The following is a 26,433-nucleotide window of genomic DNA, read 5'->3' on the forward strand; positions in this document are numbered from 1 at the left end:
GATTATTTTTTCACTAACTATGTATTCGGTGACTACAGTAATTTATATACTATACAATAAAATCTAATAATCGAGAAAAGAGACAAAGTGATAACTTGATGTTCATAATATAAGGTTACTATGGAAGGAGTAGATTCCTTTTTGACACCTTTAACAACTATAATCTTTGTTTACATGCACTGCATGTCTTAGTGGAATTTAGTGTAGTTATGTTTGACATTTCAACAAATTTTGTTGTCTATTAAATACCACCGTATCTTTTTAAAAATATCCCTAGACTTTTCCCATGTGTGCAGTTATTAGGTTAGTAATTTTTTTACTTCCTTCGGAAATACTCAAGATCCTGGTCTATTCACATACGAAGTACAATGTAATTCACTTATTTGATGATACTTTGCACGCCCAACAAACACTAGCTTAATTTACAATATTATGTACAATCAATTAAAAAAAAATGTCCATTCTAAATACGACGAACTGTGAAACGTGGCAATTGCTTGTTGGACAATCAAAATATGCGTTTTGTACAATTAACAAACGGTTGATTCAATCCACCTTTGATTCCCAACGGCAACGCTTTCATTCGGTCCGAGATGGTATCACGTGGTCTTTTTCGATCGACCTGCAAATGACAAGAAAAAACAAATTATAACCAACTGTAAAATGGTGATAAATACATTATATGTAGATAATAATAATCGAATAGAATAAAAAAGAATAATCGAATAAAAAAGAATAGAATCAGAATACGAAGACACGGAAAAACAAAAGTGGGTTTCGTGCAGGAAAATCGTGCACTGATAATATATTCGTTCTGCAGCAGGTAATAGAAAAACGAAAGGCAAGGAATCTATCTACCCACCTATTGTTTGTAGATTTGAAGAAGGCATACGATACGGTCCCTTTGAAAAAACTGTTTCAAACGTTGACGAAAGTAGGTCTCAGTAGAGAGTATGTGGATGCTATCGCAAATATATACAAAAATGCTGAATCATTATAATATCTGAATCATTTCCAATAACAAAGGGGTTTAAACAAGGATGTTGTCTGTCTCCAATTTTATTTAAAATATATATTCAATCATCTCTACAGCAGTGCAGGAAACAAGTATCCGGAATGGGAATAGACATAGGTGGTGGTAAATGTCTTTGTTTTTCGCAGATGAACAGATAGTCGTATAGTCCAGAAAGCCACTGCGCATCCGCTAGGAAAAATATTCCGATTCGGATTTTTGGCACAATCTTACTCAAAAAGGACTCCTTTTAACAAATTTGCATGTTGCCAGGTCCAAAAGTGGGTAAAATTTTTTTAACGTTTTTTTTTTGGTTTTTTCCTAAAATATTTTTTTTGCATCGAACAAAGTTTTTTAGGTTTTTTGGATCATTTCAAACAGAAAAGGTCTTTAGTGACTTTTCTCTAAAGTTGATAGTTTTTGACATATAAGCGATTAAAAATTTAAAAATTGCGAAATTGGCCATTTTTAAACCTCAAAAACTATGTGAAAAACTGAAAATTTCGATGTTGCCAAGCTAAGAAGATATCCTTTGAACATCGATTGATCAAATTCCGAAGAGTTTTTTGCAATACAGTATCGAAAGCGGGCGCTTGATTGGCAACCGTTGCATGAAATGTAACATGCGTAAATATATGTGCGGAAAAATATTTCGATTCAATTTTTTTTTCACCATCTTGCTTGAAAATATCTCCTCTTAACAAATTTGTATGCTGCCAAGATAAAAAGTCAAAAAATTTTTTAAACGTTTGTTGTTTGTTTTTTCCTTAAGCTAATTTTTTTCGAGATATAACCTAAGCGATTGAAATTTTAAAAATTGTATAATCGGCCATTTTTAACCTTCAAAAACTATGTGAAACACCAAAAATTTCAATGATACCAAGGCCATTTGTTTTTTAATTGCTAATCAAGCGGGAACGACACTATTTTCAACCTTTTCATGTGTATAATAGGTAATCGGAGAACATTTTAAGTTTAAAAAAAATGTTTAAAATTTTTTTGACCCATTTTTGACCCTGCAACATTCAAATTTGTTAATAGGGAACCTTTTTAAGCAAGATGGTGAAAAAAAATTGAATCAGAATATTTTTCCGCACATATATTTACGCAAATTACATACAATGTATACATACAACGGTTAAAAATAGTGTAGCGACCGCTTGACTAGCAATTAAAAAACAACGGGGTTTTCGATATTGTATTGGAAAAAGCTCTTCGGGACTTCATCAATTGATATTCTTAGAATATCTACGTACCTTGGTATCATTGAAATTTTGGGTGTTTCACATAGTTTTGGAAGGTTAAAAATGGCCGATTTTGCAATTTTTAAATTTTCAATCGCTTATATCTCGAAAACTATTACATTTACAGAAAAATCACAAGATATTTTCTATGTGGAATGATCCAAAAAACCTAAAAAAATTTGTTCGATGCAAAAAAATTAGTTTTAGGAAAACCAAACAAACGTTTAAAAATTTTTTTGACTTTTTGATCCGGGTAACATACAAATTTGTTAAGAGGGGATATTTCAAGCAAGATAGTGAAAAAAAAATTGAATCGAAATATTTTTCCGCACATTATTTACACATGTTACATATACATGCAACTGTTGCCAATCAAGCGCCCGCTTGATTGGCAATTAAAAAACAAAGGGGTTTTCGATATTGTATTACAAAAAACTCTTCGGGATTTCATCAATCGATGTTCACAGAATATCTTCTTACCTTGGCAACATCGAAATGTTCAATTTTCACATAGTTTCTGAGGGTTAAAAATGGCCGATTTCGTAGTTTTTAAATTTTTAATCGCTTATAATATGTCAAAAACTATCAACTTTAGAGAAAAGTCACTAAAGACCTTTTCTGTTTGAAATGATCCAAAAAACCTAAAAAAACTTTGTTCGATGCAAAAATAATAATTTTAGGAAAAAAACGTTTAAAAAATTTTTGATCATCTTTTGGTCCTGGCAACATGCAAATTTGTTAAAAGGGGTCCTTTTTGAGTACGATTGTGCAAAAAATCCGAATCGGAATATTTTTCCTAGTGGATGCGCAGTGGCTTTCTGGACGAGTAGTTAATGATGAGGAAGACATGGACTACATGTTTAGAAAACTAAAGAAAGAATATGAAAAATGGGACGTCAATATGAATATGTCAAAGAGTACCTTAAAATAGGGGATGATGAAGAAGATCCAGAGTTAGAAATTAGAACCACAAAGATATGTAAAGAATATAAATATCTCGGATCTATAATATCTAAAGGCACTACCAAAAGAGACATCGAAAGGAGAACGCAGCAGGGCAAGATATAAGACACAAAAAACGAAATTGACAATATATAGTACCTTGGTAGAGCCTATCATGACTTATGGGGTAGAAGTTGGGCAGATCACGAAAAAAGATAGAAAAAGAATAGAAGTAGTAAAAATGGATTATCTAACGAGAGCGTGTGGTATATCCAAAAAAGATCGCATCAGGAATGAAGTTATTAGAAGGAGGACACATACTGTATATTCCAGTGTAGATAGAATTGAAACGAGACAACTAGTTATAGATAGATAGAAAATAATATAAAAATTTAACCAATCCACTGCAGCTCACGCACTGTGAGCGTATAAAGCACAGAAGTATGGCGACAGACGAAAGCAGATAACGGTATACTGTATATGTTATCTCCTTCCATCTGTCGCCATACTTTATAAGGATTTTCGTAGGTTGGCTTAGTTTTTCATCCTTTTCTCTCTATCTAAAATAAATAAGACGATCACAAAGGCAATAAGACGAAATGTAAAAACTACAAAGTAGAGAAAACTAAACAAACAATAGAACAAAATACGAATATGAAAGTTTTGAGAAGGAGCGTGCAAAAGGGAAAAATAGAAATTAACCAACAGAGAAACAGAACTGCAGAAGAAACTACGAACAGCGATGAAATATTAACAATAGTTAAAGAGTTATACACAGAGCTATATAGATAATAGAAAAAGACATCAATATGCAACCCCCAATTACTGTAAAAACTGAGGTATTAAACCAATGATCAGATTTAATGACTGATATAAAAAAATCAGAAATCAAAGAGACCCTGAAGAAAATGAAAAATAAACGACCTCCAGGTAAAGATGGAATAGTGTTAGAAGTACTAAAATTTGGAGGAGATATATATTCCTTGAAAAAATTAAACTACTTCAAACTATCAACCAAGAGAACAGGCAGGATTCCGAAAAAAAAAAATATATGGAACTAATGACCGTCAAAGCATAAAAATTTCTAATAGAGAAATAAACCTCTATTGCCAATATTTATCCATTTTCACAAAGATTTTGACATTGTTGAGCTCAGGCTTAATATATACCTACAGGCCGCAATAATACACATTTACCGCATAAAAATAACCCTATAATAGTAACCGCATAAGAATACAATGGGGGTTAGACAAGGAGATCCAATGTCACCTAAACTTGTTAATACAGTGCTGGAACATGCTTTTAAGAATTTGGATTGGCCGACAAAGGGAATCAAATAGATGGAAAATATCTAAACAACTTACGTTTCGTCGATGATATAGTCATATTAGCTGACATTTTGGGAATGACAAGAGAGATGTTACAGGAACTCGTTGTGGCTACAGAAAAATAGAGGTTTAAAAATATAAGCATCTCGAAAACAAAAATAATGACAAATCTAGTACTCAACCAGAACATCAGTATTGGTGAACAATATACAAAACCCATAAATAAATATAAATACCTAGGGTATGAAATTATGACTGGCAGGGATAATCAGACCCATGAACTGATGAAAAGAATAGGTCTTGAGTGGGCAGCGTATTATGGAAAACTGAGAGAAACTTTTAGAAGAGATGGGCGGGACACATAGCTAGAATGACAGATGGGTGATGGACAAAGCGTTTATTGGAATAGAGACCAAGGGAAAACAAGAAAAGCGTCGGTCGACCACCTACTACATGAGGGACTGACGATTTAAGAAAACTAAATAAAAATTGGATGAGAGCGGCGTAAAATAGATGGGGATGGAAACGAGGAAGAAGCCTTTGTTCAGCAGTGGACTTTTGAGACTGGATGATGATGATGATTAAAATATAAGCTTGACGATGACACAGAAATAACCAAAATATAGCGTGATTCAATTCAATGTCAAATAAACAAAACGTGAGATAACATTCACTAAACCTCTTGGGCGACCTGTAAAGTCAGCAGAAATGATGTTTCACAGGTTTCATATTTAAAATCAACTTTTTCTATCACTGTATTATTTTTATTAGCATTCTGAAACTTGAGTAGACAAAGTGCGCGAAGACACCAACAAAACGAAACAGATGCTAAGAGTTGCCGAAATGAAAACCCTAAGAACAATAATGGGGAAAACAAGGAGAGACAGAGTGAGAAATACAGACATTAGAGAGCAATGCAAAATTCAAGATATTATAAGATGGGGAAGGCAGCGCAAGAGGATGTGGTACAACCATGTAAGACGAATGTATGAGAATAGACTCCCAAAAATTGCCCTAGAAAGCAACCCGCCCGGTTCAAGACCCCCCGGAAGACCACCTAAAAGATGGAGGGATAGTTGGCAGTCTACTTCCCAGGAAATTAACCAGAGGCAGCTTCACAATTACACAGATCGAAAGATCTCCAAGAAGTAAAAGAAGAAGAACAAGAAGAAGAGTAGACAATGGCTCTTGTCAGCAAAAGATACTTACTTTTTTTACCTCTTTTTGTAGCATCAGACGAATCCAGGGTGCCTGAAACAATATATTACAAAAATAAGTAAGAGCACAGTATGTTCGTAGATAAGAAAGTGATTTGACACTAGCGCAGCGCCATCTATCGACGTAATGCCAAAGCACCTTCGCAATTTAGATTAAGTTTATTATTGATGTCCTACCCCATGAAGTGCCTGCGACAGCATCATCTTCAATTTCCAGCTTCCGCTTTCCATTTTGTCGCCTATTTTCATTCACCAACGTATCTGGAAAAGATAAGAGACGTTAGTTATACATAAATTTTGCAATAATTATACAAATGATATATGACTTGTACAAAGTACTTACTTCTTCTTTTAGTTATTTTTGGAAGAACAAGTGAATCCCGGAAATCTGGAATAAAAATTGAGTGAGAAATTAGTAACTGGTTCTTATATGCAGTAGAGCATAATTAAAATTGAAATGGGAATACGCTGGACATGTAGCTAGGAGCGATCTTAACAAATGGCACAGAACAGTTCTAACCTGGAGATCATACGAACACAAAAGACCCAGAGGCAGACCTTCTATGAGATGGACAGATGATCTGAAAGGGACTTCCGGGAAAAATTAGCTACAAGTAGCGTACAATAAAAAGCGCAATGGAAAGGAAGACTGAAGAGGCTTATGTTCAGATGTGGACGTGAATTGTTAAGACGAAGAAGAAGAAAAAGAAAATGGAAGGAAGCGAGTGGTGGTACCATTTTGAATAAATGAAATACATTTGAAAAAAAAGCAAATACATATTTTTAAAAGATTTGAAAACTTATTGGTCACACTCTGGGTCAGTCAATGAGGTTATTTGGCTCCGAATTCCATCCTACTACATCGATTTACTTGATATTTTCACAATAAGTAGAGAATATCTCAAGAAACAAAGTCTACCCTATGTCGATGTGCGCTTTTATCTTAGGGGTGGTTCCCACCCCTTCTCGGGGGTGTAAATTTTTTTTGTTAAAATAACTACGGAAGTGGCTAGAGAAACTAATTCTAAGCAAAAACTGTTCAATAATTTTTTTTGTAAACTCAATAATTTTTGAGTTATTCGTGGTTGAAAATTGGCTGTTTTCATTGAAAAATGACAGCTTTTCGGGCGGTTTATTGCGAACACCTTAAAATCTATGCATCTAACGAAAAAAACTATACAAAACATTTTTGTAGCTTATAAAAAAACAAAGAGATTCGTTCTTTCATACATCTTCTAGTTATATTACAAAAAGAGATATGGTAGGTGAGAAGAGTTTCTTTTTTTGGTGCATGCTGAAATCGGTGTATTCAACTTGAAATAAAAGAGAATACAGACGGTATTTTGATTTTAATTATATGTCTCGACTGTTGAAAATGGGTCTCATTCTAACGTATGCTGCTTTCGCTTTTATTATTCGCTGTTTAATTTCTGTTGAGTGGTCCCATTGGCTATTTAAATTCGTACCCAGATATGTATATTGCTCAAGTCTTTCGATATTCTGTTGGTTAATTGTAAGTTGAGCGTTTAGTATTGGTTTTTTACTAATTGTCATAAACTTGGTATTCTTTATGTTAAGAGCTAGTCCGTATGTGTTGTTGACTTCTGTTATACGATTTGTTAATATCTGTAAATCATTCAGATTATCGGCAAAAACTATGGTTTCATCTGCATCTAATGATATATATTCAACCATTCACTGTTCATTAATACTTCTTTCGTACAACCGTCTAAGGGTCGATTCTCACTATACCTCCCGTTTACTTTCAATATGCATGGCATTCCGTTTCCATAAAATATTATTAAATACAAATCATATAGTATATGCCCACTTTCCGTTACGTTTACCTACCATTCCCGAAGCTTTGCGTTCAATATCGGCCACGTATTTTTCGGCGACGTCTCGTATACCCTATGGATAATGTGAATATTGCTATTACCTCGCGGTTCAGTCACGTATTTTTTTCTACGACAAGGTGTGACTTGTCGGGTAGAGTATGGATTGGGGAATACATAGCGGTTATGGATAGGGGGAATAGATGGTGAGAAAAATTTGGACAATAAAAAATTTATAGAACTTGTCTGACATGATTTTTTAATTTTGAAAATAAAAAATACAGTGATAATAGGTACATTTAAAGACGGCAATATTTTGGGCGGCTGTTGCCAAGGAATTAAAATATATTTTCTTCATCCAATATCTTCTTAAGCAATTCCGCTGGTTCATCGGCGGATTGATAACCTCTACGGAATATTGTCACTCCATTTTTTGCTTGTTCGGCCGATACTTCTATCGATTGGTGATTTATTTCTTGCTATTTTGACTACACGTGTCTCTCTATTCTGCTATGTGGTTGTTCCATTCTTTTTTCTTCTATTTAGTGTCCATTCGTTTATACATCCTAGGATATATAGTCCTGAACATTTCAGGGACTACCTTCTTCGCTTTCCGGTGACACAATTATAATATGTCTGCTTGTTCCAACTGCGTCGCTTCACTAGAAACAAAGTTAGAGAACTAAAGGTTCTTCCAAGTTGTGCGTTACCTTTTTCGCTTTCTGGTGACACAATAATTATAATATATCTGCTTGTTCTAACTCCATTGCTTCACCAGAAACGAAGTTAGAAAACTATAGGTTCTTCCAAGTTGTTCGTTACCTTTTTTGCTTCCCGGTGACACAATTATAATATATCTGCTTGTCGCAACTCCGTTGCTTCACCAGAAGCGAAGTTAGAAAACTATAGGCTCTTCCAAGTTGTGCGTTACCTTTCTTGCTTTCCGGTGACACAATTACAATATATCTGCTTGTTTAAACTGCGTTGCTTCACCAGAAACGAACTTAGAAAACTATAGCTTTTTCCAAGTTGTGCGTTACCTTTTTCGCTTTCCGGTGACCCAATTATAATAGTATCGTTCGCGGTACATGTTCCGTACTTGTCCAGGATTACTTCGCATGCGCACTTTAAAAAAGAGCGTTCTTTTTATTAAAGTGCGCATGCGATTTTTAAAGTGCGCATGCGAAGTAATCCTGGACAAGTACGGAACAGGTACCGCGAACGATACTAATATATTTGCTTGTTCCAACTCCGTTGCTTCACCACAAGCGAAGTTAGAGAACTATAGGCTCTTCCGAGTTGTGCGTTACCTTTTTCTCTTTCCGGTGACACAATTATAATATATCTGCTTGTTCAAACTCCGTGGCTTCACCACAAGCGAAGTTAGAAAACTATAGGCTCATCCAAGTTGTGCGTTACCTTTTTCGCTTTTTGGTGACCCAATTATAATATATCTGCTTGTTCCAACTCAGTTGCTTCACCACAAGCGAAGTTAGAAAACTATAGGCTCCTCCAAGTTGTGCATTACCTTTTTCGCTTTCTGGTGACCCAATTATAATATATCTGCTTTTTCCAACTCCGTTGCTTCACCACAAGCGAAGTTAGAAAACTATAGGCTCCTCCAAGTTGTGCGTTACCTTTTTCGCTTTCTTGTGACCCAATTATAATATATCTGCTTGTTCCAACTCCGTTGCTTCACCACAAGCGAAGTTAGAAAACTATAGGCTCCTCCAAGTTGTGCGTTAATTTTTCGCTTTCTGGTGACTCAATTATAATATATCTGCTTGTTACAACTGCGTTGCTTCACCAGAAACGAAGATAGAAATCTATAGGTTCTTCCAAGTTGTGCGTTACCTTTTTCGCTTTCCGGTGACACAATTATAATATATTATCTGCTCGTTCCAACTGCGTTGCTTCACCAGAAACAAAGTTAAATTTTTAATTTATGAATGTTTTTTTTATATTGATAACGATTTCCGAAGTGAAAGTCGAAACGTCAAGTAAACTTTATTTCAAACTCGAATTGTGGCTTATGCCCAAATAAAACAGTAAATCTTATTTTGTATTTCTCACGCCGCGACGAGCCGGTAAGAAAACAAATGTGAAATAACCTTTTTTTACATTGGTCCGCATGTATATTTTACATTTCTATTATTAAATTTTCTTCATACCACATATTTCATCAAGCCGGAAAAAACACGTCTATTCGAATCAAAAATTTAGGGTAAAATGTTACCAAACCGGTACAAAATGTGTGGAATATTAAATGGGGAAAGTAAACGCGACGTCTAGTAAGAATGGTGGTTAAATTAATGGAAGGTGTATGGAACGTGTATGGGAAGTAAACGGAACGTATAGTGAGAATAGAATTTTAATGGGAGGTGTATGGAATGGTTATGGAAAGTAAACGGGAGGTATAGTGGGAATCGACCCTAAAGCTTCCTTAAATACCCATTCAGAGTAAATATTGAATAGTAGTGGAGATAAAATACAGCCCTGTCGTACTCCTCGTTCTATTGCAATTTTATCAGTTAACTGGTTTTCTATTTTGATTTTGGCAGTTTGATTGTAATAAATAACTGACTTAAAATAATCTGCTATGCAGACGATGAAATATTAATCTCTCAACGTGAAGATGATTTACAACGTATGCTGCACCAATTTAACATAACCGCCAAAAAATTTATCATGTTAATTTCCCCAAAAAAGACAAAATACATGGTTATAACAGCAGATCCAATACGATTTAAATTGGAGCTGGAAGGTCAGATAATAGAACAAGTGATGGAGTTCAAATACCTAGGCATCACACTATCTAGCTACGGAAGGCTCGAAACAGAAGTGGAAGATCAAGTGAATAGAGCAAACAGAGCCGCAGGTTGCCTGAATGACACAATATGGAGAAATAAAAATATCGGAAAAGAAATGAAAGGCAGAATTTACAAAACAGTCATCAGACCAATAATGACATACGCGGTAGAAACACGGCCCGACACAGAGAGGACAAAAAGATTGCTCGAAACAGCGGAGATGAAAACCCTTCGAAAAATCGATGGTAAGACTCTATGAGACAGAGCTAGAAGTACAGATATACGACGGAGATGCAAGGTGGATAACATTAATAACTGCTTTTTTGCTTTATTTTTTGGGTAGGCTAGTGTCTAAAATATTAAAATCTATGCTACTATCTCGTTAAAAAATTTTCATCATGATCTAAAAAAATTTAACCGGCCCCCAGGACTAAAAACATAAAAGAGGGGTAAACAATGCATATTTATTTATTATTTTTGCGCTGTGAACTGTGCAGATCTTTGCTTGAATCAATATTCGGCAAGAAAGGTTTTTACATTACACTATTATGCACATATTTAACATTATTTCGTATATTCATTTAACCCAGAACTCACCACGATGAGGTAGCTGCACAATGAGTTCCACCCGCCCGCCCTCCTTTGTTCAACATTTTTACTTACTCATTTCTTGAAGTATAGTATCGACATTTACTTTTAAATATCGGCTAATTATTTCTGGCATCAAGTTTAACTCGAATGTAACCATCTCTAGATTCTTCACCACACACTTTTATTGACGCATCAGTAATAATTATCTTCACACACCTCTCCACCGCTTGAGTATGGCAAGGAAAATTGTCAAACTTTGGAACTTGTTTCACCATGTCCCACAATTCCTCGTCGGCCAAATTAGAATTATTAGAAGAGGATTTATTAGAAGAGGATCTGTTAGAGCACTAGTCATCCAGTCTATGAGATCTATGTAATCTTCTGCATCGGTATTTGGGATACTATGAAAATGCAACTTTTATACCAGCCTTCCTACATTTTAAAATTCTTCTGACAGCAACCTCTCTAATACGTTGACCTGAATCTATTAACATACAAGTTTAAATGATTTCCGGAAGCGCAAATTAAGCATTGTCTTGAATAACTTTATTGATAATTAATGAGGCATTATTCGGAAAATCTCTTGAGGCCTGGATTAATTTCCATTGATGCCTGGCACCATATTACAATCTTGGCTGTGTTTTTATCTCAAACGTCATACGAGAATATACTTGTATTAACAAATCATGTACCAGCTAAAATCTTTAAGCTTTCACAAGGATCAGTTGTAGCTACATAAACTCTGAGAATGCCAACTTTTCTCTGCCAAACTTTGAGAACATATTACATCTCCAATTATTGCTTTATATAGTTTGAACAAATACTATTAATCTGAACTTAGATCATTTTAATTTACAAGAGGCAGGACAGCTTCTTTGGGTTTAAATTTAATAACAGGCATTTTTTCGCAATTGGGAAGAAGGGATCCAATCGGCTCAGAATATGAATAGGGACATTTTGTGTGGTCATGGTTTGTTTCCGAAGACCATGGTTTGATCTTTTCTTTCATCAAAGTAGAGCTCTTCAATTGACATGTTTAACATTTTATTCTCATGCTGGAGTTGCCGTCTGTATTCCTTAACTCATCTCCGAATTTTATTTAGATCTTCTAAAGCGGCATTTAAAAGCTTAAGTATTTTTTCCCGGCGACTGTATTATCTTTCATTAGCTTAAGTAGAATATGACAACATAAGCTTCTTTTGATAGCCCCAAACATTTTTTTAACAAAATAAAAATTCTTTAAGGGCCAGGGGGCCCGGTTAATTACTTTTTAAACCGGTCCAAATTTGGTATAGGATCATATAAATACTATTTACAACTTTTAGCAACTAGCCCTATACAAGAAAGAGTAAAAAATTTTCGACCCAAAAAAAATTTTTTAAGGGCCAGGGGGCCCGGTTAAATATTTTTTAAACCGGCTTAAATTTGGCATAGGATTATGTATATACTTGTTCCAACTTTTGGCAACTAGCCGTGTAGAAAAATAAAAAAAAAAAAAAAATTTCGGCCCGGCCTAATGTATATATCGCAATTTACATCCCTGCATCTCTAAAATAGCACTTGTACAGCAAAAAAGACCTCTCGCGTTCCCAGAGCATCATGAAATCCGAATTGTGCTCTTGTTAGTTGTTCCTCGCACTTTGTATATTCTTTTGTGAATGACCTGTAGAAATGTTTTAAATAAATAAAAAATCAAAAAAAAAAAATTTCGGCCCGGCCTAATGTATATATCGCAATTTACATCCCTGCATCTCTAAAATAGCACTTGTACAGCAAAAAAGGCCTCTCGTGTTCCCAGAGCATCATGAAATCCGAATTGTGCTCTTGTTAGTTGTTCCTCGCACTTTGTATATTCTTTTGTGAATGACCTGTAGAAATGTTTTAAATAAATGGCTCATAAGGCTTATAATTCCATAGTCTTCGCACTTTCTCGCATTGAGTTTTTTTGGAAGATTTATAATAAGTTGATTCTAGCCATTTTTGGGTTATGCATGTGTCATATATTAGATTGTTAAATATATTTGTTAGCCTAGAAAAATAAAACTATCAGTAAGTAATACTTACCATCTTCTTCCAACTGTACAATTTGCGTTTCGAGACTTGGCTTACTGTATCCGTGGACGTTAAGAGCCCGTATCCTAAAAACGTATTGTGCTCCAGGTTCCAGCAGATCTTTAACTACGTAAGTATGGGATTGGCATACTTTTTCGAGTGTTACCCAGTTGTCGCTGCCCACCAATGTGTAATCCACTGCGTAACCTTGAATCATGTTGCCTCCATCATAAGATGGCCTATTCCATTTTAAGATGACGCTGTCCAATGAAGTGGTTGCACTTGGCCTACCGCTAGGTGGCTCTGAAGGCCCTGGAAGATTGTATTAATGGTAAATGTTAACGTTGATGAAGCACGATTAAATGAAAGCATGCGTTTGACATTTATTTTATATCGTTTACACACTTGAGATAAGGTTTTACACACGAAAACCGGCAAATTTTAACGATCAACGCCCCACCTCTGTTGGACAACCTTGAAACTCAAATTGATATCGACAGAGATATCTCAGACATCCGAGAATAGATGACAAACAAACAGTGAATATTTTTTGTTCGTTGAGGTCAATTTAAAATATGAATGGATTGATTTTTAAAGGTTTTCTTCTCATTTTTAAGCAAATTCAATCATTCAACAAATATGATAGTAAAAAGTAATTAGCATATTGATGTTCTGAAGCTGTTTTGTTGTAGCATGTTTGACCATTATAGTTTTGATGGGATTAAGCCACAATTGGTTGTAATGATAGTTACATTTTTATATTGACCTAAATTTATATTTACATGGAAATCCAACATCAGCTATTTTTTGTAATTTTTCTTTTTTTAGAACGATTTCCCGATTGGAAATCGAAACGTCAAAAACTAACAAAAATGGAATAACTATCATTACAACCAATTGTGGCTTAATCCCATAAAAAATATCATTGTCAACATAAAAATGTTAAATAATCAATAAAACGATGATATTAAGTTTCTATATTAAAAAATGGCCTGATTATCATTGAGAAGTCCCGGATTTCAGGTGTTTTTTCAGCCTTGTCCTTGTGTGGATTTTACTGAATTGGAGTTGGTCACACTAATAATAATACATAAATATAATATACTACATAATATTATATATCAATGAGTAGACAGCTCAAATAAAACAATCGTCTCGGACAGGCCGTGATGATTACGACTACAGGCGTTTATGTGATGTTAAAGCGGATATACCATATTATTTATATTTATTTATATGAATATTTGCCAGAAAATTAATATTTAAACTATTTTATTGAAAAAATAAATAAATACAAAATAAACAAAGTTTTCGTTGAAAATAGTGAACTGTAATTTAACATTACATTAACATAAATAAATCAAATTTATTTGACATTTCAATTTTATATTGACGTTTAGTTGCGTCAAACGAAAACAAGTTGAGAGGACGTTTCTATGTCGGAGAAAAATAAATATTTAAAGAAGGCTTGTGACGTCACATTGACGACTTTGAGGTCGGATATCTCGAAGATGGTTAGAGATAGCGAAATGCCGTTTTCAGATTTGGATTCAGAAAACAAAACTACATAGGAATCCATCGCTAGGTGACCTCTAAATATTGCAGGAGCGGCGACGCACGAACGAAATTTATAAACGAAAAGTTTTCGTTGAAAAAGTTTGGCATGTTATCAACTTAAGTAGACACGTCGTATAGTTTATTAATATTCAATGACGTACCTGATGAAGGTCCTGCAACGTCATCATCAGTTCCATCTTTCCGTCTTCCATTCTTTCGTCGATTTGCAAATATACCTTTAAAAAAGAAAGTATGTGAGTTATATGAAAATTTACAAAATAATGATACAAGAAAGCAACAAGCTACGTATGAAATGAGGTAAAAGAAATGGTATCAATATTTTTTTTGGTTAGGTACACATTTACTAGAGACTAATGAAAAATATAAAATCTTTAAAAAATCAGTTCATATTATACTATACAGGTATATACATATTATACTATAACAAAAATGCAGGTCATAAATTAAATAACATATTCTGGACCAAAAATAGTTCGAATGAACCAAACTTACCTTAGTACAAATATGTATATAAAAAAAGTTACAGACCTCTGAAGTTACAAAATGAAAATCGATTTTTTCCAATATGTATATCGAAAACTAGTATAGATTTTTTTATTGAAAATGAACATGTGGCATTCTTATGGCAGGAACATCTCAAAACAAATTATAGTGAAATTTGTGCACAACATAAAAATATTATGGGGGTTTTGTTCCCTTTAAATACCCCCAAACTTTTGTGTACGTTCCAAATTACTATTGTGGTACCATTACTTACTTACTTTACTCCTCTTGATTCCATTTGGAACGTAGGGCCTCTACAGCCTCCCTCCATTCATCTCTGTTTCTGGCCAGGGCTTTCACCTCTTTCCATGTTAACCCATTGTCTTCTAGCTCTCTGGAAATATTTCTTTTCCAGGATGTCATTGGTCTGCCTTGTTTTCTTTTTCCAGTTGGTTGGTAATCCAGAGCTTGTTTGGTTATATCATCTTCATTTTTCCTTAATGTGTGTCCAATAAACTTCCATTTGCGTATATTTATCGTTTTGTCTATCGGCTCTTGATTAGTTTTTCTCCAAAGTTCCTTGTTACTTATCCGATTTGGCCAATATATTTGCAATATTCGTCTAAGACATCTATTTACAAATGTTTGAACCTTTTGTATAATCTTTTTCTCTATTTTCCAAGTTTCTGCTGCATATAGCAAAATGCTCTTTACATTTGTATTAAATATCCTGATTTTGGTTTTGTTTGTTAATTTATTGCATATAGAATGCATTTTGGGCTTTAGTTATCCTTCCATTAATTACCTTTTCTATTCCACCGCTAGCGTCAATTATGCTTCCCAGATAGCAATATTTCTGTACATTTTCTACTTCTTCTCCTTCAATGAATATACCCATTTCTCTTTCCGTATTTATCTTCGTAAGTTTGGTTTTTCTTGTGTCAATCTCTAATCCTATTTTTCTTGCTTCTTTTGTCACCTTTTCTGTTTTTTTCTGGTTGTCTTTTTTCGGACACCAGACATATATCATCCGCAAAGTCTAGATCTTCAAGCTGACCGAAAGCATTCCATCTAATTCCTGTTTTATTTTTCGTTGCCTTCTTCATAACCCAGTCGATTAAGATCAAAAATATGGTTGGAGATAGAATACACCCCTGTCTGACTCCACTGTCTATGTTGATTGATTCTGTGAGTTTCCCATTGTGCATGATTGTGGTACCATTAGTTAAATACAATGTTTTTAAAACTTTTTTGCCTCTCATTGCTTTTTCGATAAGCCAGTGTTTATAGAGATATTTTGAATATTTGTCGAATGCACTACATATTATTTGTGTATGGTTAAGTACGATTATAGAGACCTGTTGATAATCTGAAAGTTTATTTATAATTTTCATTTTTAGGTATATTTTGAAACATATTAAAAAAGAAGCCACATCTCGATAAAAGGTGGCTTATCGAAAAAATACTAAGAGGCATAAAAGTTTTAAAAACACGGTGTTTAACTAATGGTACAAAAAATAGTTTAATTGGAATGTACACAAACATTTGGGGGGGTTTATAGGAACAAAACCCCCTAATCTGCCCCCAATCATAAGGCCATATGTCCATTAAAAAAGAAGGCGCATCTCGATAAGAACTGGCTTATAGAAAAAATACTAAGAGGAAAAAAAAGTTTTAAAAACATTGTGTTTAACTAATGGTACTACAACAATAATTTAATTGGACCGTACACAAAAGTTTGTGAGCGTTTAAGGGAACAAAACCCCATAAAATTTTTGTGGGGTGTACAAATTTCACTGATATTTTTTTAAAGATGTTCCTGCCATAAGAATGAGAATGCCATATGTCCATTTTCAATAAAAAAATTTGAATAGTTTTCGATATACATATTGAAAAAATCGATTTTCATTTTGTAACTTTAAAGCGCTATAACTTGTTTTATGTGCACATTTGTACTAAGGTAAGTTAGATTCAATCGAACTATTTTTGGTCCCAGAATATGTGATTTAAATTATGACCTCTACTTTTGTTACACCCTGTATACATGGAGATACAAGTAGTGTGAATATCGGTAATCATATATGGGTTCGTGGAATAAAAACTCGATAAATGGTTTTAAAAGTTAGCATCAACGAAATTTCTATAACAAGAGCAAAACTGACACTGAGCAAAAATAGTTTTTAAATTATTGGATAAAACACCCTGTAACTCAGTAAGGAACCACATTTTATTTGAGTTTTAGGTTAAATCTTCGTATTTTGTGCTAAGGTTTCTCCAGTTACTATATGGGCAATTATTAATGAAACACCCTGTATAACGACGAATCTGATGTTGGTATAAAAAAGAAGGAATTGAATATTAAACTTCATCAAGATAACTGATGAAAACAAACCGTAAATACGACAATGTGAAAACTAATTCAGTGAGCACTAAAATATCTTACGCTTAGAAGACTGTGCTCAAACACGTGCAAAAACCTTATTTGGCCTTCATAGAAAAGTAGTTTGGAAAACGATGAATCCATTGCTGATGATACATTGTAAGTGTCTTTCTCAAAACTTATATAGTACTCCCTGTAGATAATCATATTCCCGTAATTTTGGCATAAACTTTTGTTGGTATACAGGGTGTAACAAAAATACAGGTCATAAATCAAATCACATAATCTGGGACCAAAAATAGTTCAAATGAACCTAACTTACCTTGGTACAAATATGCACAGAAAAAAAGTTATAGCCCTTTGAAGTTACAAAATAAAAATCGATTTTTTCGAATATATCGAAAACTATTAGAGATTTTTTATCGAAAATGGATATGTGGCATTCTTATGACAGGATCATCTTAAAGAAAAATTATAGTGCAATTTGTGCTCCCCATAAAAATTTTATGGGGGTTTTGTTCCCTTAAACCCCCCCAAACTTTTCTGTACGTTCCATTTAAATTATTATTGTGATACCATTAGTTAAATTCAATATTTTTAAAACTTTTTTGGCTCTTAGTATTTTTTCGATAAGGCAGTTTCTATCGATTTGCAGCTTCTTTTTTAATATGTTTACATAAAAATTTTATGGGGGTTTTGTTCCTTTAAACCCCCCAAATGTTTGTGTACGCTCCAATTAAACTATTACTGCGATACCATTAGTTAAACAGAATGGTTTTAAAACTTTTTTGCCTCTTTGTATTTTTTCGAGAAGGCACCTTTTATCGAGATATGGCTTCTTTTTTAATACGGTTCAAAATATACCTAAAAATGTAAATCATACATAAATTTTCATAATATTATTACCAAGTCTAAATAAACGTACTTAACCATATAGAAATATGTGGTGGATTTGACAAATATTCAAAATATCTCGATAAAAACTGACTTTTCGAAAAAGTACTAAGAGCCAAAAAAGTTTTAGAAATATTGTGTTTAAGTAATGGTACTACAATAATAATTTAATTGGAACGTGCACAAAAGTTTGGGGGGGTTTAAAGGAACTAAACCCCCATAAAATTTATATAGGGTGTCCAAATTTCCCTATAATTTTTTCTTAAGATGCTACTGTCATAAGAATGTTATATGTCCATTTTCAATAAAAAAACTTTAATAGTTTTCGATATATTGAAAAAAATCGATTTTCATTTTGTAACTTCAAAGGGTTGTAACTTTTTTATATGCACATTTGTACTAAGGTAAGTTAGGTTTAATCAAACTATTTTTGGTCCCAGAATATGTGGTTAAATTTATGACCTGTATTTTCGTTACACCCTGTATACAGTAAGAAAGGTACCTATCCAAATCGATGAGATCACGAGAAGACTCCAGCCAGTTACAACATGCTAACATGTTCTAAACAACCGGTAGGAGATTGTCTAGTATAATATAAAACTATACATAGTTTAAATGACAAACTTAAGTAACATGGTAACATTACAAATTCTAATCATTACAATCCTTCTTAAGGATAAGAAAGGGATAAAACATGGACACCCGTTTCTTGTCTAGGGACCCATCAAGACATTTTTTTTAAGACAAACAAGACTAGGTCACGGACAGGAGGTAACGACAAATAGGGTAAAACAGAGGTAATGAGAGGTAATCCAAAATCATAATTACCAATACAGTAAAACCTGCCATATCCGGATCAATGTGGCGACGGACCGATCCGGATATGAAAAAATCCGGATATCAAGACCACTACTTTTACAGTCTCTGAAACGTTTTCTCCTTCATACATTCCAGTAATCAACGCCGTTAATAACTTTCGTCGATAGACACGTTTTATAGATTCTATAATACATTATTTCGCCATCTTTTAGTTCTTCTTTTAGTGCGTTGTCCATCAGCAGGACTGCCTTTCTCGGTAGATCCGGATGGCGCAGAACCGTCCGTATATGGGGAGGTCCGGATATGGCAGGTTGTACTGTATATAGTCCGTTCTTTAACGGTAAAATATTGCAAAAGCTCTAAATTTTAAAGAACCGTTTGGATTGACATGAAATTTGGCATACACATAGTTAACAAGTCAAAGAAAAAAAGTGATATTGTGCCGATATGTGCTTTTGCCCCGGGGGGATGGTTTTCACCCCCTCTTGGGGGGTGAAAAAATATTCGTCCAAAGTAAGTCCGGAAATAGATAAACTGACTAATTTTAAGTAACTTTGGTTCTATAGAGTTTTTTCACTAAGTCAATACTTTTCGAGTTATTTGCCAGTGAATATGTTCATTTTTTCAACAAAATAACCACACTTTTAGACGGTTTTTCGCAAATAACTCAAATAGTAAGTACTTTGTCGATAAAACATTCTTAGCAAAAATATAGCCTGTAAAAATTTTTAAAAAATGGTGTATATATCACGTCTCTACACCTAGCAGAAGCAGAGTTCTAGCTAATGAAAAATAGGTTCATATTCGTCAAATTCCAAATGGAATACTTTAACGTGAAATAACCAAAAATGAATTTCGGGGAAAACTCATTACAACTTATTTAAAGAGTTTAAAAAAGCTTCATTTTTGTTTTATAAAAAAATTTCTAGCATCAAACGCTCAAAATAAAGTTAGTGCCTTTTGGTTTTGGTAAAAAAATCGAGAAAATCACCCCTTAATTAGTATCTTAAATGAACTCAATCGTTACGACTTGTTTCTTGACTCGTGTATATATTGTTTATATGATCTGTAAGTTTCATCGGTTCAAAGTCCTTATTTAGTCCATGTGGTGAGACCGCTCCCGTCTGAAAAAAAAATTCTGATTCGGTTTCTTTGTGGATTCCTATTCAAAAATGTCCCCTTTAAACAAATCTGAAGGGTGCCGGACGGAATTTTTGGGCAGAAATTGTTTAAACAATTTTTTTAAACAAATACAAAAGATTACGTTTTTTTGCCCTGGAACACAAATTTTTAGGTTTTTTGGGTCATTTTAAAGAAGAAAGGTATCTTGTAATTTTTCTTAAAAATTGATAGTTTTCGAGTTATAGGCGATTTAAAATCTGAAAAATGCGAAAATACGTATTTTCGAGGCCTAAAAACTCATATTAAAATTAGTATTTTTGAGGTTGCCAGATACTTAAATTGAAGATTAAACATTCATCTTCAAGATTCTGACGAGTGGTTGCGTCTAACCTTAATTTATACCGTTGTTTTTTAATTGTTAAATATGCGTGTTTATCCGATTTTTTTGCCGGTGCGGCGAGCTCTACTTTAAAAATCTCCTATTTTCCTCCGAAAAATATTTTTTCTAGATTTTTTGGAATATTCTAAATAAAATAACTTTCTTGACATTTTTCTCAAAAATTAATAGTTTTAAAGTTATAAGCGATTTAAAATCCGAAAAATTCCAAAAAACGCATTTTTGGATTTTAAATCGCTTATAACTTTAAAACTGATAACTTTTGAGAAGAATGTCAAGAAACTTATTTTATTTAGAATATTCCAAAGAAACTAGAAAAAATATTTTTGGGGGGAAAATAGGAGATTTTTGAAATAGGGCTCGCCGCACCGGCAAAAAAATCGGATAAACACGCATATTTAACAATTAGAAAACAACGGTACAAATTAAGGTTAGACGCAATCACTCTCCAGAATCTTGAAGCTGAATGTCTAAACTTCAATTTAAGTATCTGGCAACCTCAAAAATACTAATTTAAATATGAGTTTTTAGGCCTTGAAAATGCGTATTTTCGCATTTTTCAGATTTTGAATCGCCTATAACTCGAAAACTATAAATTTTTGAGAAAATTTACAAGATACCTTTATTGTTTAGAATTACCCACAAAACTTAAAAATATATGTTCCGGAGCAAAAAAACGTGATCTTTTGTATTTGTTTAAAAAAATTGTTTAAACAATTTCTGCCCAAAAATTCCGCCCGGCACCCTTCAGATTTGTTTAAAGGGGACATTTTTGAATAGGAATCCACAAAGAAACCGAATCAGAAATTTTTCCAGACGGGAGCGGGCTCACCACATGGACTAATTATTGAAAGGGCTGTAGTTAAAAGGGGTTGAACGAGTCACTGGTCACGAATGTATGCAAATTTAGAAACACCAAATCTTAATCAATTTTTGTCTAACAGAAAAACAAAAAACACATGATATTCAGAAAAGCATATTTTTCAAAATTTAAACTTTTAAAAATTTTACTTTGAAATCAAATTTTTTTAAAAAATAAGCACTTTGAATCGATGAACCTTACAGATCATATAAACACAACATAAGTAAAATAACTTGTGGAGCGGTAACGATTAATTTCATTTAAGTTGCTAATTACGGCGTGGTCTTCCCTATTTTTTTTGCAAAAACAAAAGGGACCAACTTTATTTTGAGCGTAACTTGCTTAAATTTATTGCTAGAAACTTTTTGTAAAAACAGAAATACAGCTTTTTTTAAACACTTTATATTATAACAAAAGTTATAATAGGTTTTCCCCAGTGCTTCATTTTTTGGATATTTCACGTCGCAATATTCTATTTGAAATTTGGTGAATATGAATCTATTTTTCATTGGCTATAACTCTGGTTCTACGAGATCCAGAGACCTAACGCATACACCATGTTTTTACTTTTTTTATATGCTATATTTTTACTAAGAACGTTTTTTTCGACAAAATACTTACTTTTTGAGTTATTTGCGAAAAACCGTCTAAAAATGTGGTTATTTTGTTGAAAAATGAACATATTCACTCGCAAATAACTCGAAAAGTGTTGACTTGGCGAAAAGGCTCTATAAAACAAAAGTTACTTAAAATTAGTCAGTTTACCCATTTCCGGACTTATTTTAGACATATATTTTTTCACCCCAAAGAGGGGGTGAAAGTCACCCCAAAGAGGGGGTGAAAGTCACCCCCAGGGCAAAAGCACACATCGGCACAATATCACTTTTTTTCTTTGACATGTAAGCTATACGTATGCCAAATTTCATGTCAATCCAAGCGGTTCTTTAAAATTTAGAGCAAAAACCGTGAAAGAATGGACTAATATTAATTATTCTGAGAGAGAAAATATTATTCCGAATATAAAAAATATGCAACACAAATGCAAACATTAAAACAACAACTACTAACTTCTACAATCATTCTAAAAATATTCAAGAATAGTTTATACAGTGTGTCTGCGTAACTTGGAACCATATGGGAAACTTTTTTAATATCAATTTTACGAAAAAAAGTTATTCTTCATAAAGTTCTCTGCATAGTCTAAAACCTAAGATGCAATCATCAGATATCAATTTTATCAATAATATACGAGGCATATCCAAAAATATGAATTTCGCTCAAGAGTAATGTGTCTTTTATTTCACAATATCAAAAATTGTTATTAAGAAAAGTTGTTTGTAATTAAAAATTATGTTATAATATGCATTTACACTCTTCTAATTGAAAAAAAAAAATGTTTGAAAAGTTTCCTCAAATTACGTATACCCAACATCATTTTTATTAAGATAACTAATTTTGTGAAAAAGTTATTCTTTATAAAAATTTCTGAATAGTCAAAAAACTAAGATGCAATCATAAGATATCAATTTTTTTTAAATTTCATACGAGGTATGTCAAAAAATATGAATTTTGCTCAAGAGTAAAATACCTATATAGTTCGCAATATTTTAACTAGAAGGATGCAATTGCATATTGAAACATAGTTTTTAATTCTGAACAAATTTTTAAAATAACAAATTTCAATATTGTGAAAAATAAATAATGTACTTTACTCTTCAGCGAAATTCATATTTTTTGACATACCTCGTATAAAATTGACAAAATTTAATATCTTATAATTTTATCTTAGTTATTAGACTATGCAGAACGTTTTATAAAGAATAACTTTTTTTCAAAAAATTAATAATAACGGAGCTATCATAAATAAAAATGATGTTGAGTGTCCGTGATTTGAGGAATATTTAAAAAAAAAATTTCACTTAGAAGAGTGTAAATGCAGATTATAAGATAATTTTTAATTACAAACAACTTTTCTCAATGACAATTTTCGATATTTTAAAATATAAAGGCACTTTACTCTTGAGCGAAATTCATATTTTTTGACATACCTCGTATACTGTTGATAAAATTTGATATCTGATAATTGCGTCTTAGGTTTTAGACTATGCAGAGCACTTTATACAGAATAACATTTTTTCGTAAAATTGACATTAAAAAAGTTTCCCATATGGTTCCAAGTTACGCAGACACACTGTATATATACTCTGTACACTAAAATAAAAAATGGCAATAAATCATTCAAACACTACAATTTTATACCAAATTTAAGTCGTTGCAATTTAACAGCAGCTGTTCCGCTATAAGCATTTTTCAAGTGATTCCTTTCAACATGTTCAGCATTTTGAAATACTAGTAGAGTTGTTAAAGTTATAGTACATTCTTTGACGGTAAAATATTGCAAAACCTCTAAATTTTAAAGAACCGCTTGGATTGACATGAAATTTGGCAAACACATAGCTAACAAGTCACAGAAAAAAAGTGATATTGTGCCGATATGTGTTTTTTTCCCGGGGGTTGTTTTCACCCCCTCTTGGGGGTGAAAAAATATTCGTCCAAGGTAAGTCCGGAAATGGATAAACTGACTAATTTTAAGTAACTTTCGTTCTATAGAGTTTTTTCCCTAAGTCAATACTTTTCGAGTTATTTGCCAGTGAATATGTTCATTTTTTCAACAAAATAACCACGCTTTTAGACGGTTTTTCGCAAATAACTCAAATAGTAAGTATTTTGTCGAAAAACATTCTTAGCAAAAATATAGCCTGTAAAAAATTTTAAAAAAATGGTGTATACATTACGTCTCTACACCTAGTAGAAGCCGAGTTATAGCTAATTAAAAATAGGTTCATATTCGTCAAATTCCAAATGGAATACTTTAACGTGAAATAACCAAAAATGAAGCACATTTCGGGGAAAACTCATGACAACTTATTTAAAGTGTTTAAAAAAAGATTCATTTTTGTTATATACAAAAAATTTCTAGCATCAAAAGTTATTACGCTCAAAATAAAGTGAGTCCCTTTTTTTTGGTAAAAAAATCAGGAAAATCACCCCCTAATTAGTATCTCAAATGAACTTAATCGTTACGACTTCACAAGTTTCTTGACTCGTGTATGTATTGTTTATATGATCTGTAAGTTTCATCGGTTCAAAGTCCTTATTTTTGAAAGGGCTGTAGTTACAAGGGGTTGAACGAGTCACTGATCACGAATGTATGCAAATTTAGAAACACCAAATCTTAATCAATTTTTGTCTAACAGAAAACCAAAAAAATACATGATATTCAGAAAAGCAATGCTGACTTTTTTTGTTTTTCGAGATTTTTGGTATCTCTAACAATTTTTTAGTTATTTTGAAAAAATAAAACATATTTTTTCAAAATAAAGTTTTTTTAAAATTTTACTTTAAAACCAAATTTTTTCAAAAATAAGCACTTTGTATCGATGAAACTTACAGATCATATAAACACAACATAAATAAAATAATTTGTGGAGAGGTAACAATTAATTTCATTTAAGTTGCTAATTAGGGGGTGGTCTTCCCGATTTTTTTTTGCCAAAACAAAAGTGACCAACTTTATTTTAAGCGTAACTTGCTTAAATTTAATGCTAGAAACTTTTTATAAAAACAGAAATAAAGCATTTTTTAAACACTTTAAAAAAGTTATAATGGGTTTTCCCCAAAGAGTGCTTAATTTTTTGGATATTTCACTTCAAAATATTATATTTGAAATTTGGTGAATCTGAATCTATTTTTCATTGGCTATAACTCTGGTTCTGCGAGATCCAGAGACCTAACGCGTACAACATTTTTTTTACTATTTTACAGGCTATATTTTTGCTAAGAACTTTTTTTTTGCAAAAAATACTTACTTTTTGAGTTATTTGCGAAAAACCGTCTAAAAATGTAGTTATTTTGTTGAAAAATGAACATATTCACTCGCAAATAACTCGAAAAGTGTTAACTTGGCGAAAAAGCTCTATAGAACAAAAGTTCTATAAAATTAGTCAGTTTATCCATTTCCGGAGTTATTTTGGACATATATTTTTTCACCCCCAGATGGGGGTGAAAATCACCCCAGGGCAAAAGCACACATCGGCACAATACCACTTTTTTTCTTTGACATGTAAGCTATGCGTATGCCAAATTTCATGTCAATCCAAGCGGTTCTTTAAAATTTAGAGCAAAAATCGTTAAAGAATGTACTATTAGTTGATGATAAAAATTGGGTTGTAGATAGCATTTGGGCTTCCGTAAGAGTATGACAGTAAATGATGAGTTACAGCGAAGAACTGGAGTGAAAGAGATCATAAAACGCATTACGAAGTTAAAGTGGAAATGGTCAGGACACGTCGCAAGACAGAGAGACAACAGATGAGCAAAGAAGATTTTAGAGTGGCGGCCAAGGGTGGACAAACGAAGTTGTGGAAGACCACCTACCAGATGGACCGACGATATTAAGAGAATAGCCATAAACTGGATTGCAGCTGCGCAGGACATCTTGAGGAGGCCTATGTTCGACAGTGTACAAATTTGGCTGTGTGACGAAGACTATGACAAGTCCTCAATAGTGATAAATATGATACATTGATGGAAATGGAATACTTTTGAATGGATACTTTGAGAAAATCGTACTCGAATCAACTGAATCAGAAAATTTAAAAAAGAAGATTTTGAATATGAAGAATTTGAAATTGGTCATTAAAAGAATGATTATGGATTAAGCTAGAATAGCCATTTCATAAGGGAGCCATGAGACTTACCCCATATTTTTTTGCTGTTTTATTGCTAATTTATTACGCAAATTAAAAATTTATTGCTTCATCCCCTTCAGAGAAACAGGTGGCCATTCCAGCTTAATATTAAGCTA

The 26,433-nt window shown here is 33.0% G+C and overlaps 1 protein-coding gene across 3 annotated transcripts in view; it reads right to left on the minus strand.

The window, feature by feature from the left end:
• Positions 1–17: 17 nt before the first annotated feature.
• Positions 18–26,433, minus strand: part of LOC114336771 (uncharacterized) — a 142,287-nt gene continuing 115,871 nt past the window's right edge. For all 3 annotated transcript variants that reach the window (XM_050657528.1, XM_050657526.1, XM_050657527.1), the window contains 6 exons: positions 14,750–14,824; positions 13,044–13,343; positions 6,087–6,131; positions 5,921–6,004; positions 5,736–5,777; positions 18–622 (listed from right to left, as the gene is read on the minus strand). In XM_050657528.1, the coding sequence (XP_050513485.1) occupies positions 600–622; positions 5,736–5,777; positions 5,921–6,004; positions 6,087–6,131; positions 13,044–13,343; positions 14,750–14,824 (569 nt within the window). In that variant the 3' untranslated portion in view covers positions 18–599. The remainder of the gene's footprint in view (positions 623–5,735; positions 5,778–5,920; positions 6,005–6,086; positions 6,132–13,043; positions 13,344–14,749; positions 14,825–26,433) is intronic.

Source organism: Diabrotica virgifera, chromosome 8 (assembly GCF_917563875.1).
Source record: "Diabrotica virgifera virgifera chromosome 8, PGI_DIABVI_V3a".
Taxonomy (NCBI): Eukaryota; Metazoa; Arthropoda; class Insecta; order Coleoptera; family Chrysomelidae; genus Diabrotica; species Diabrotica virgifera.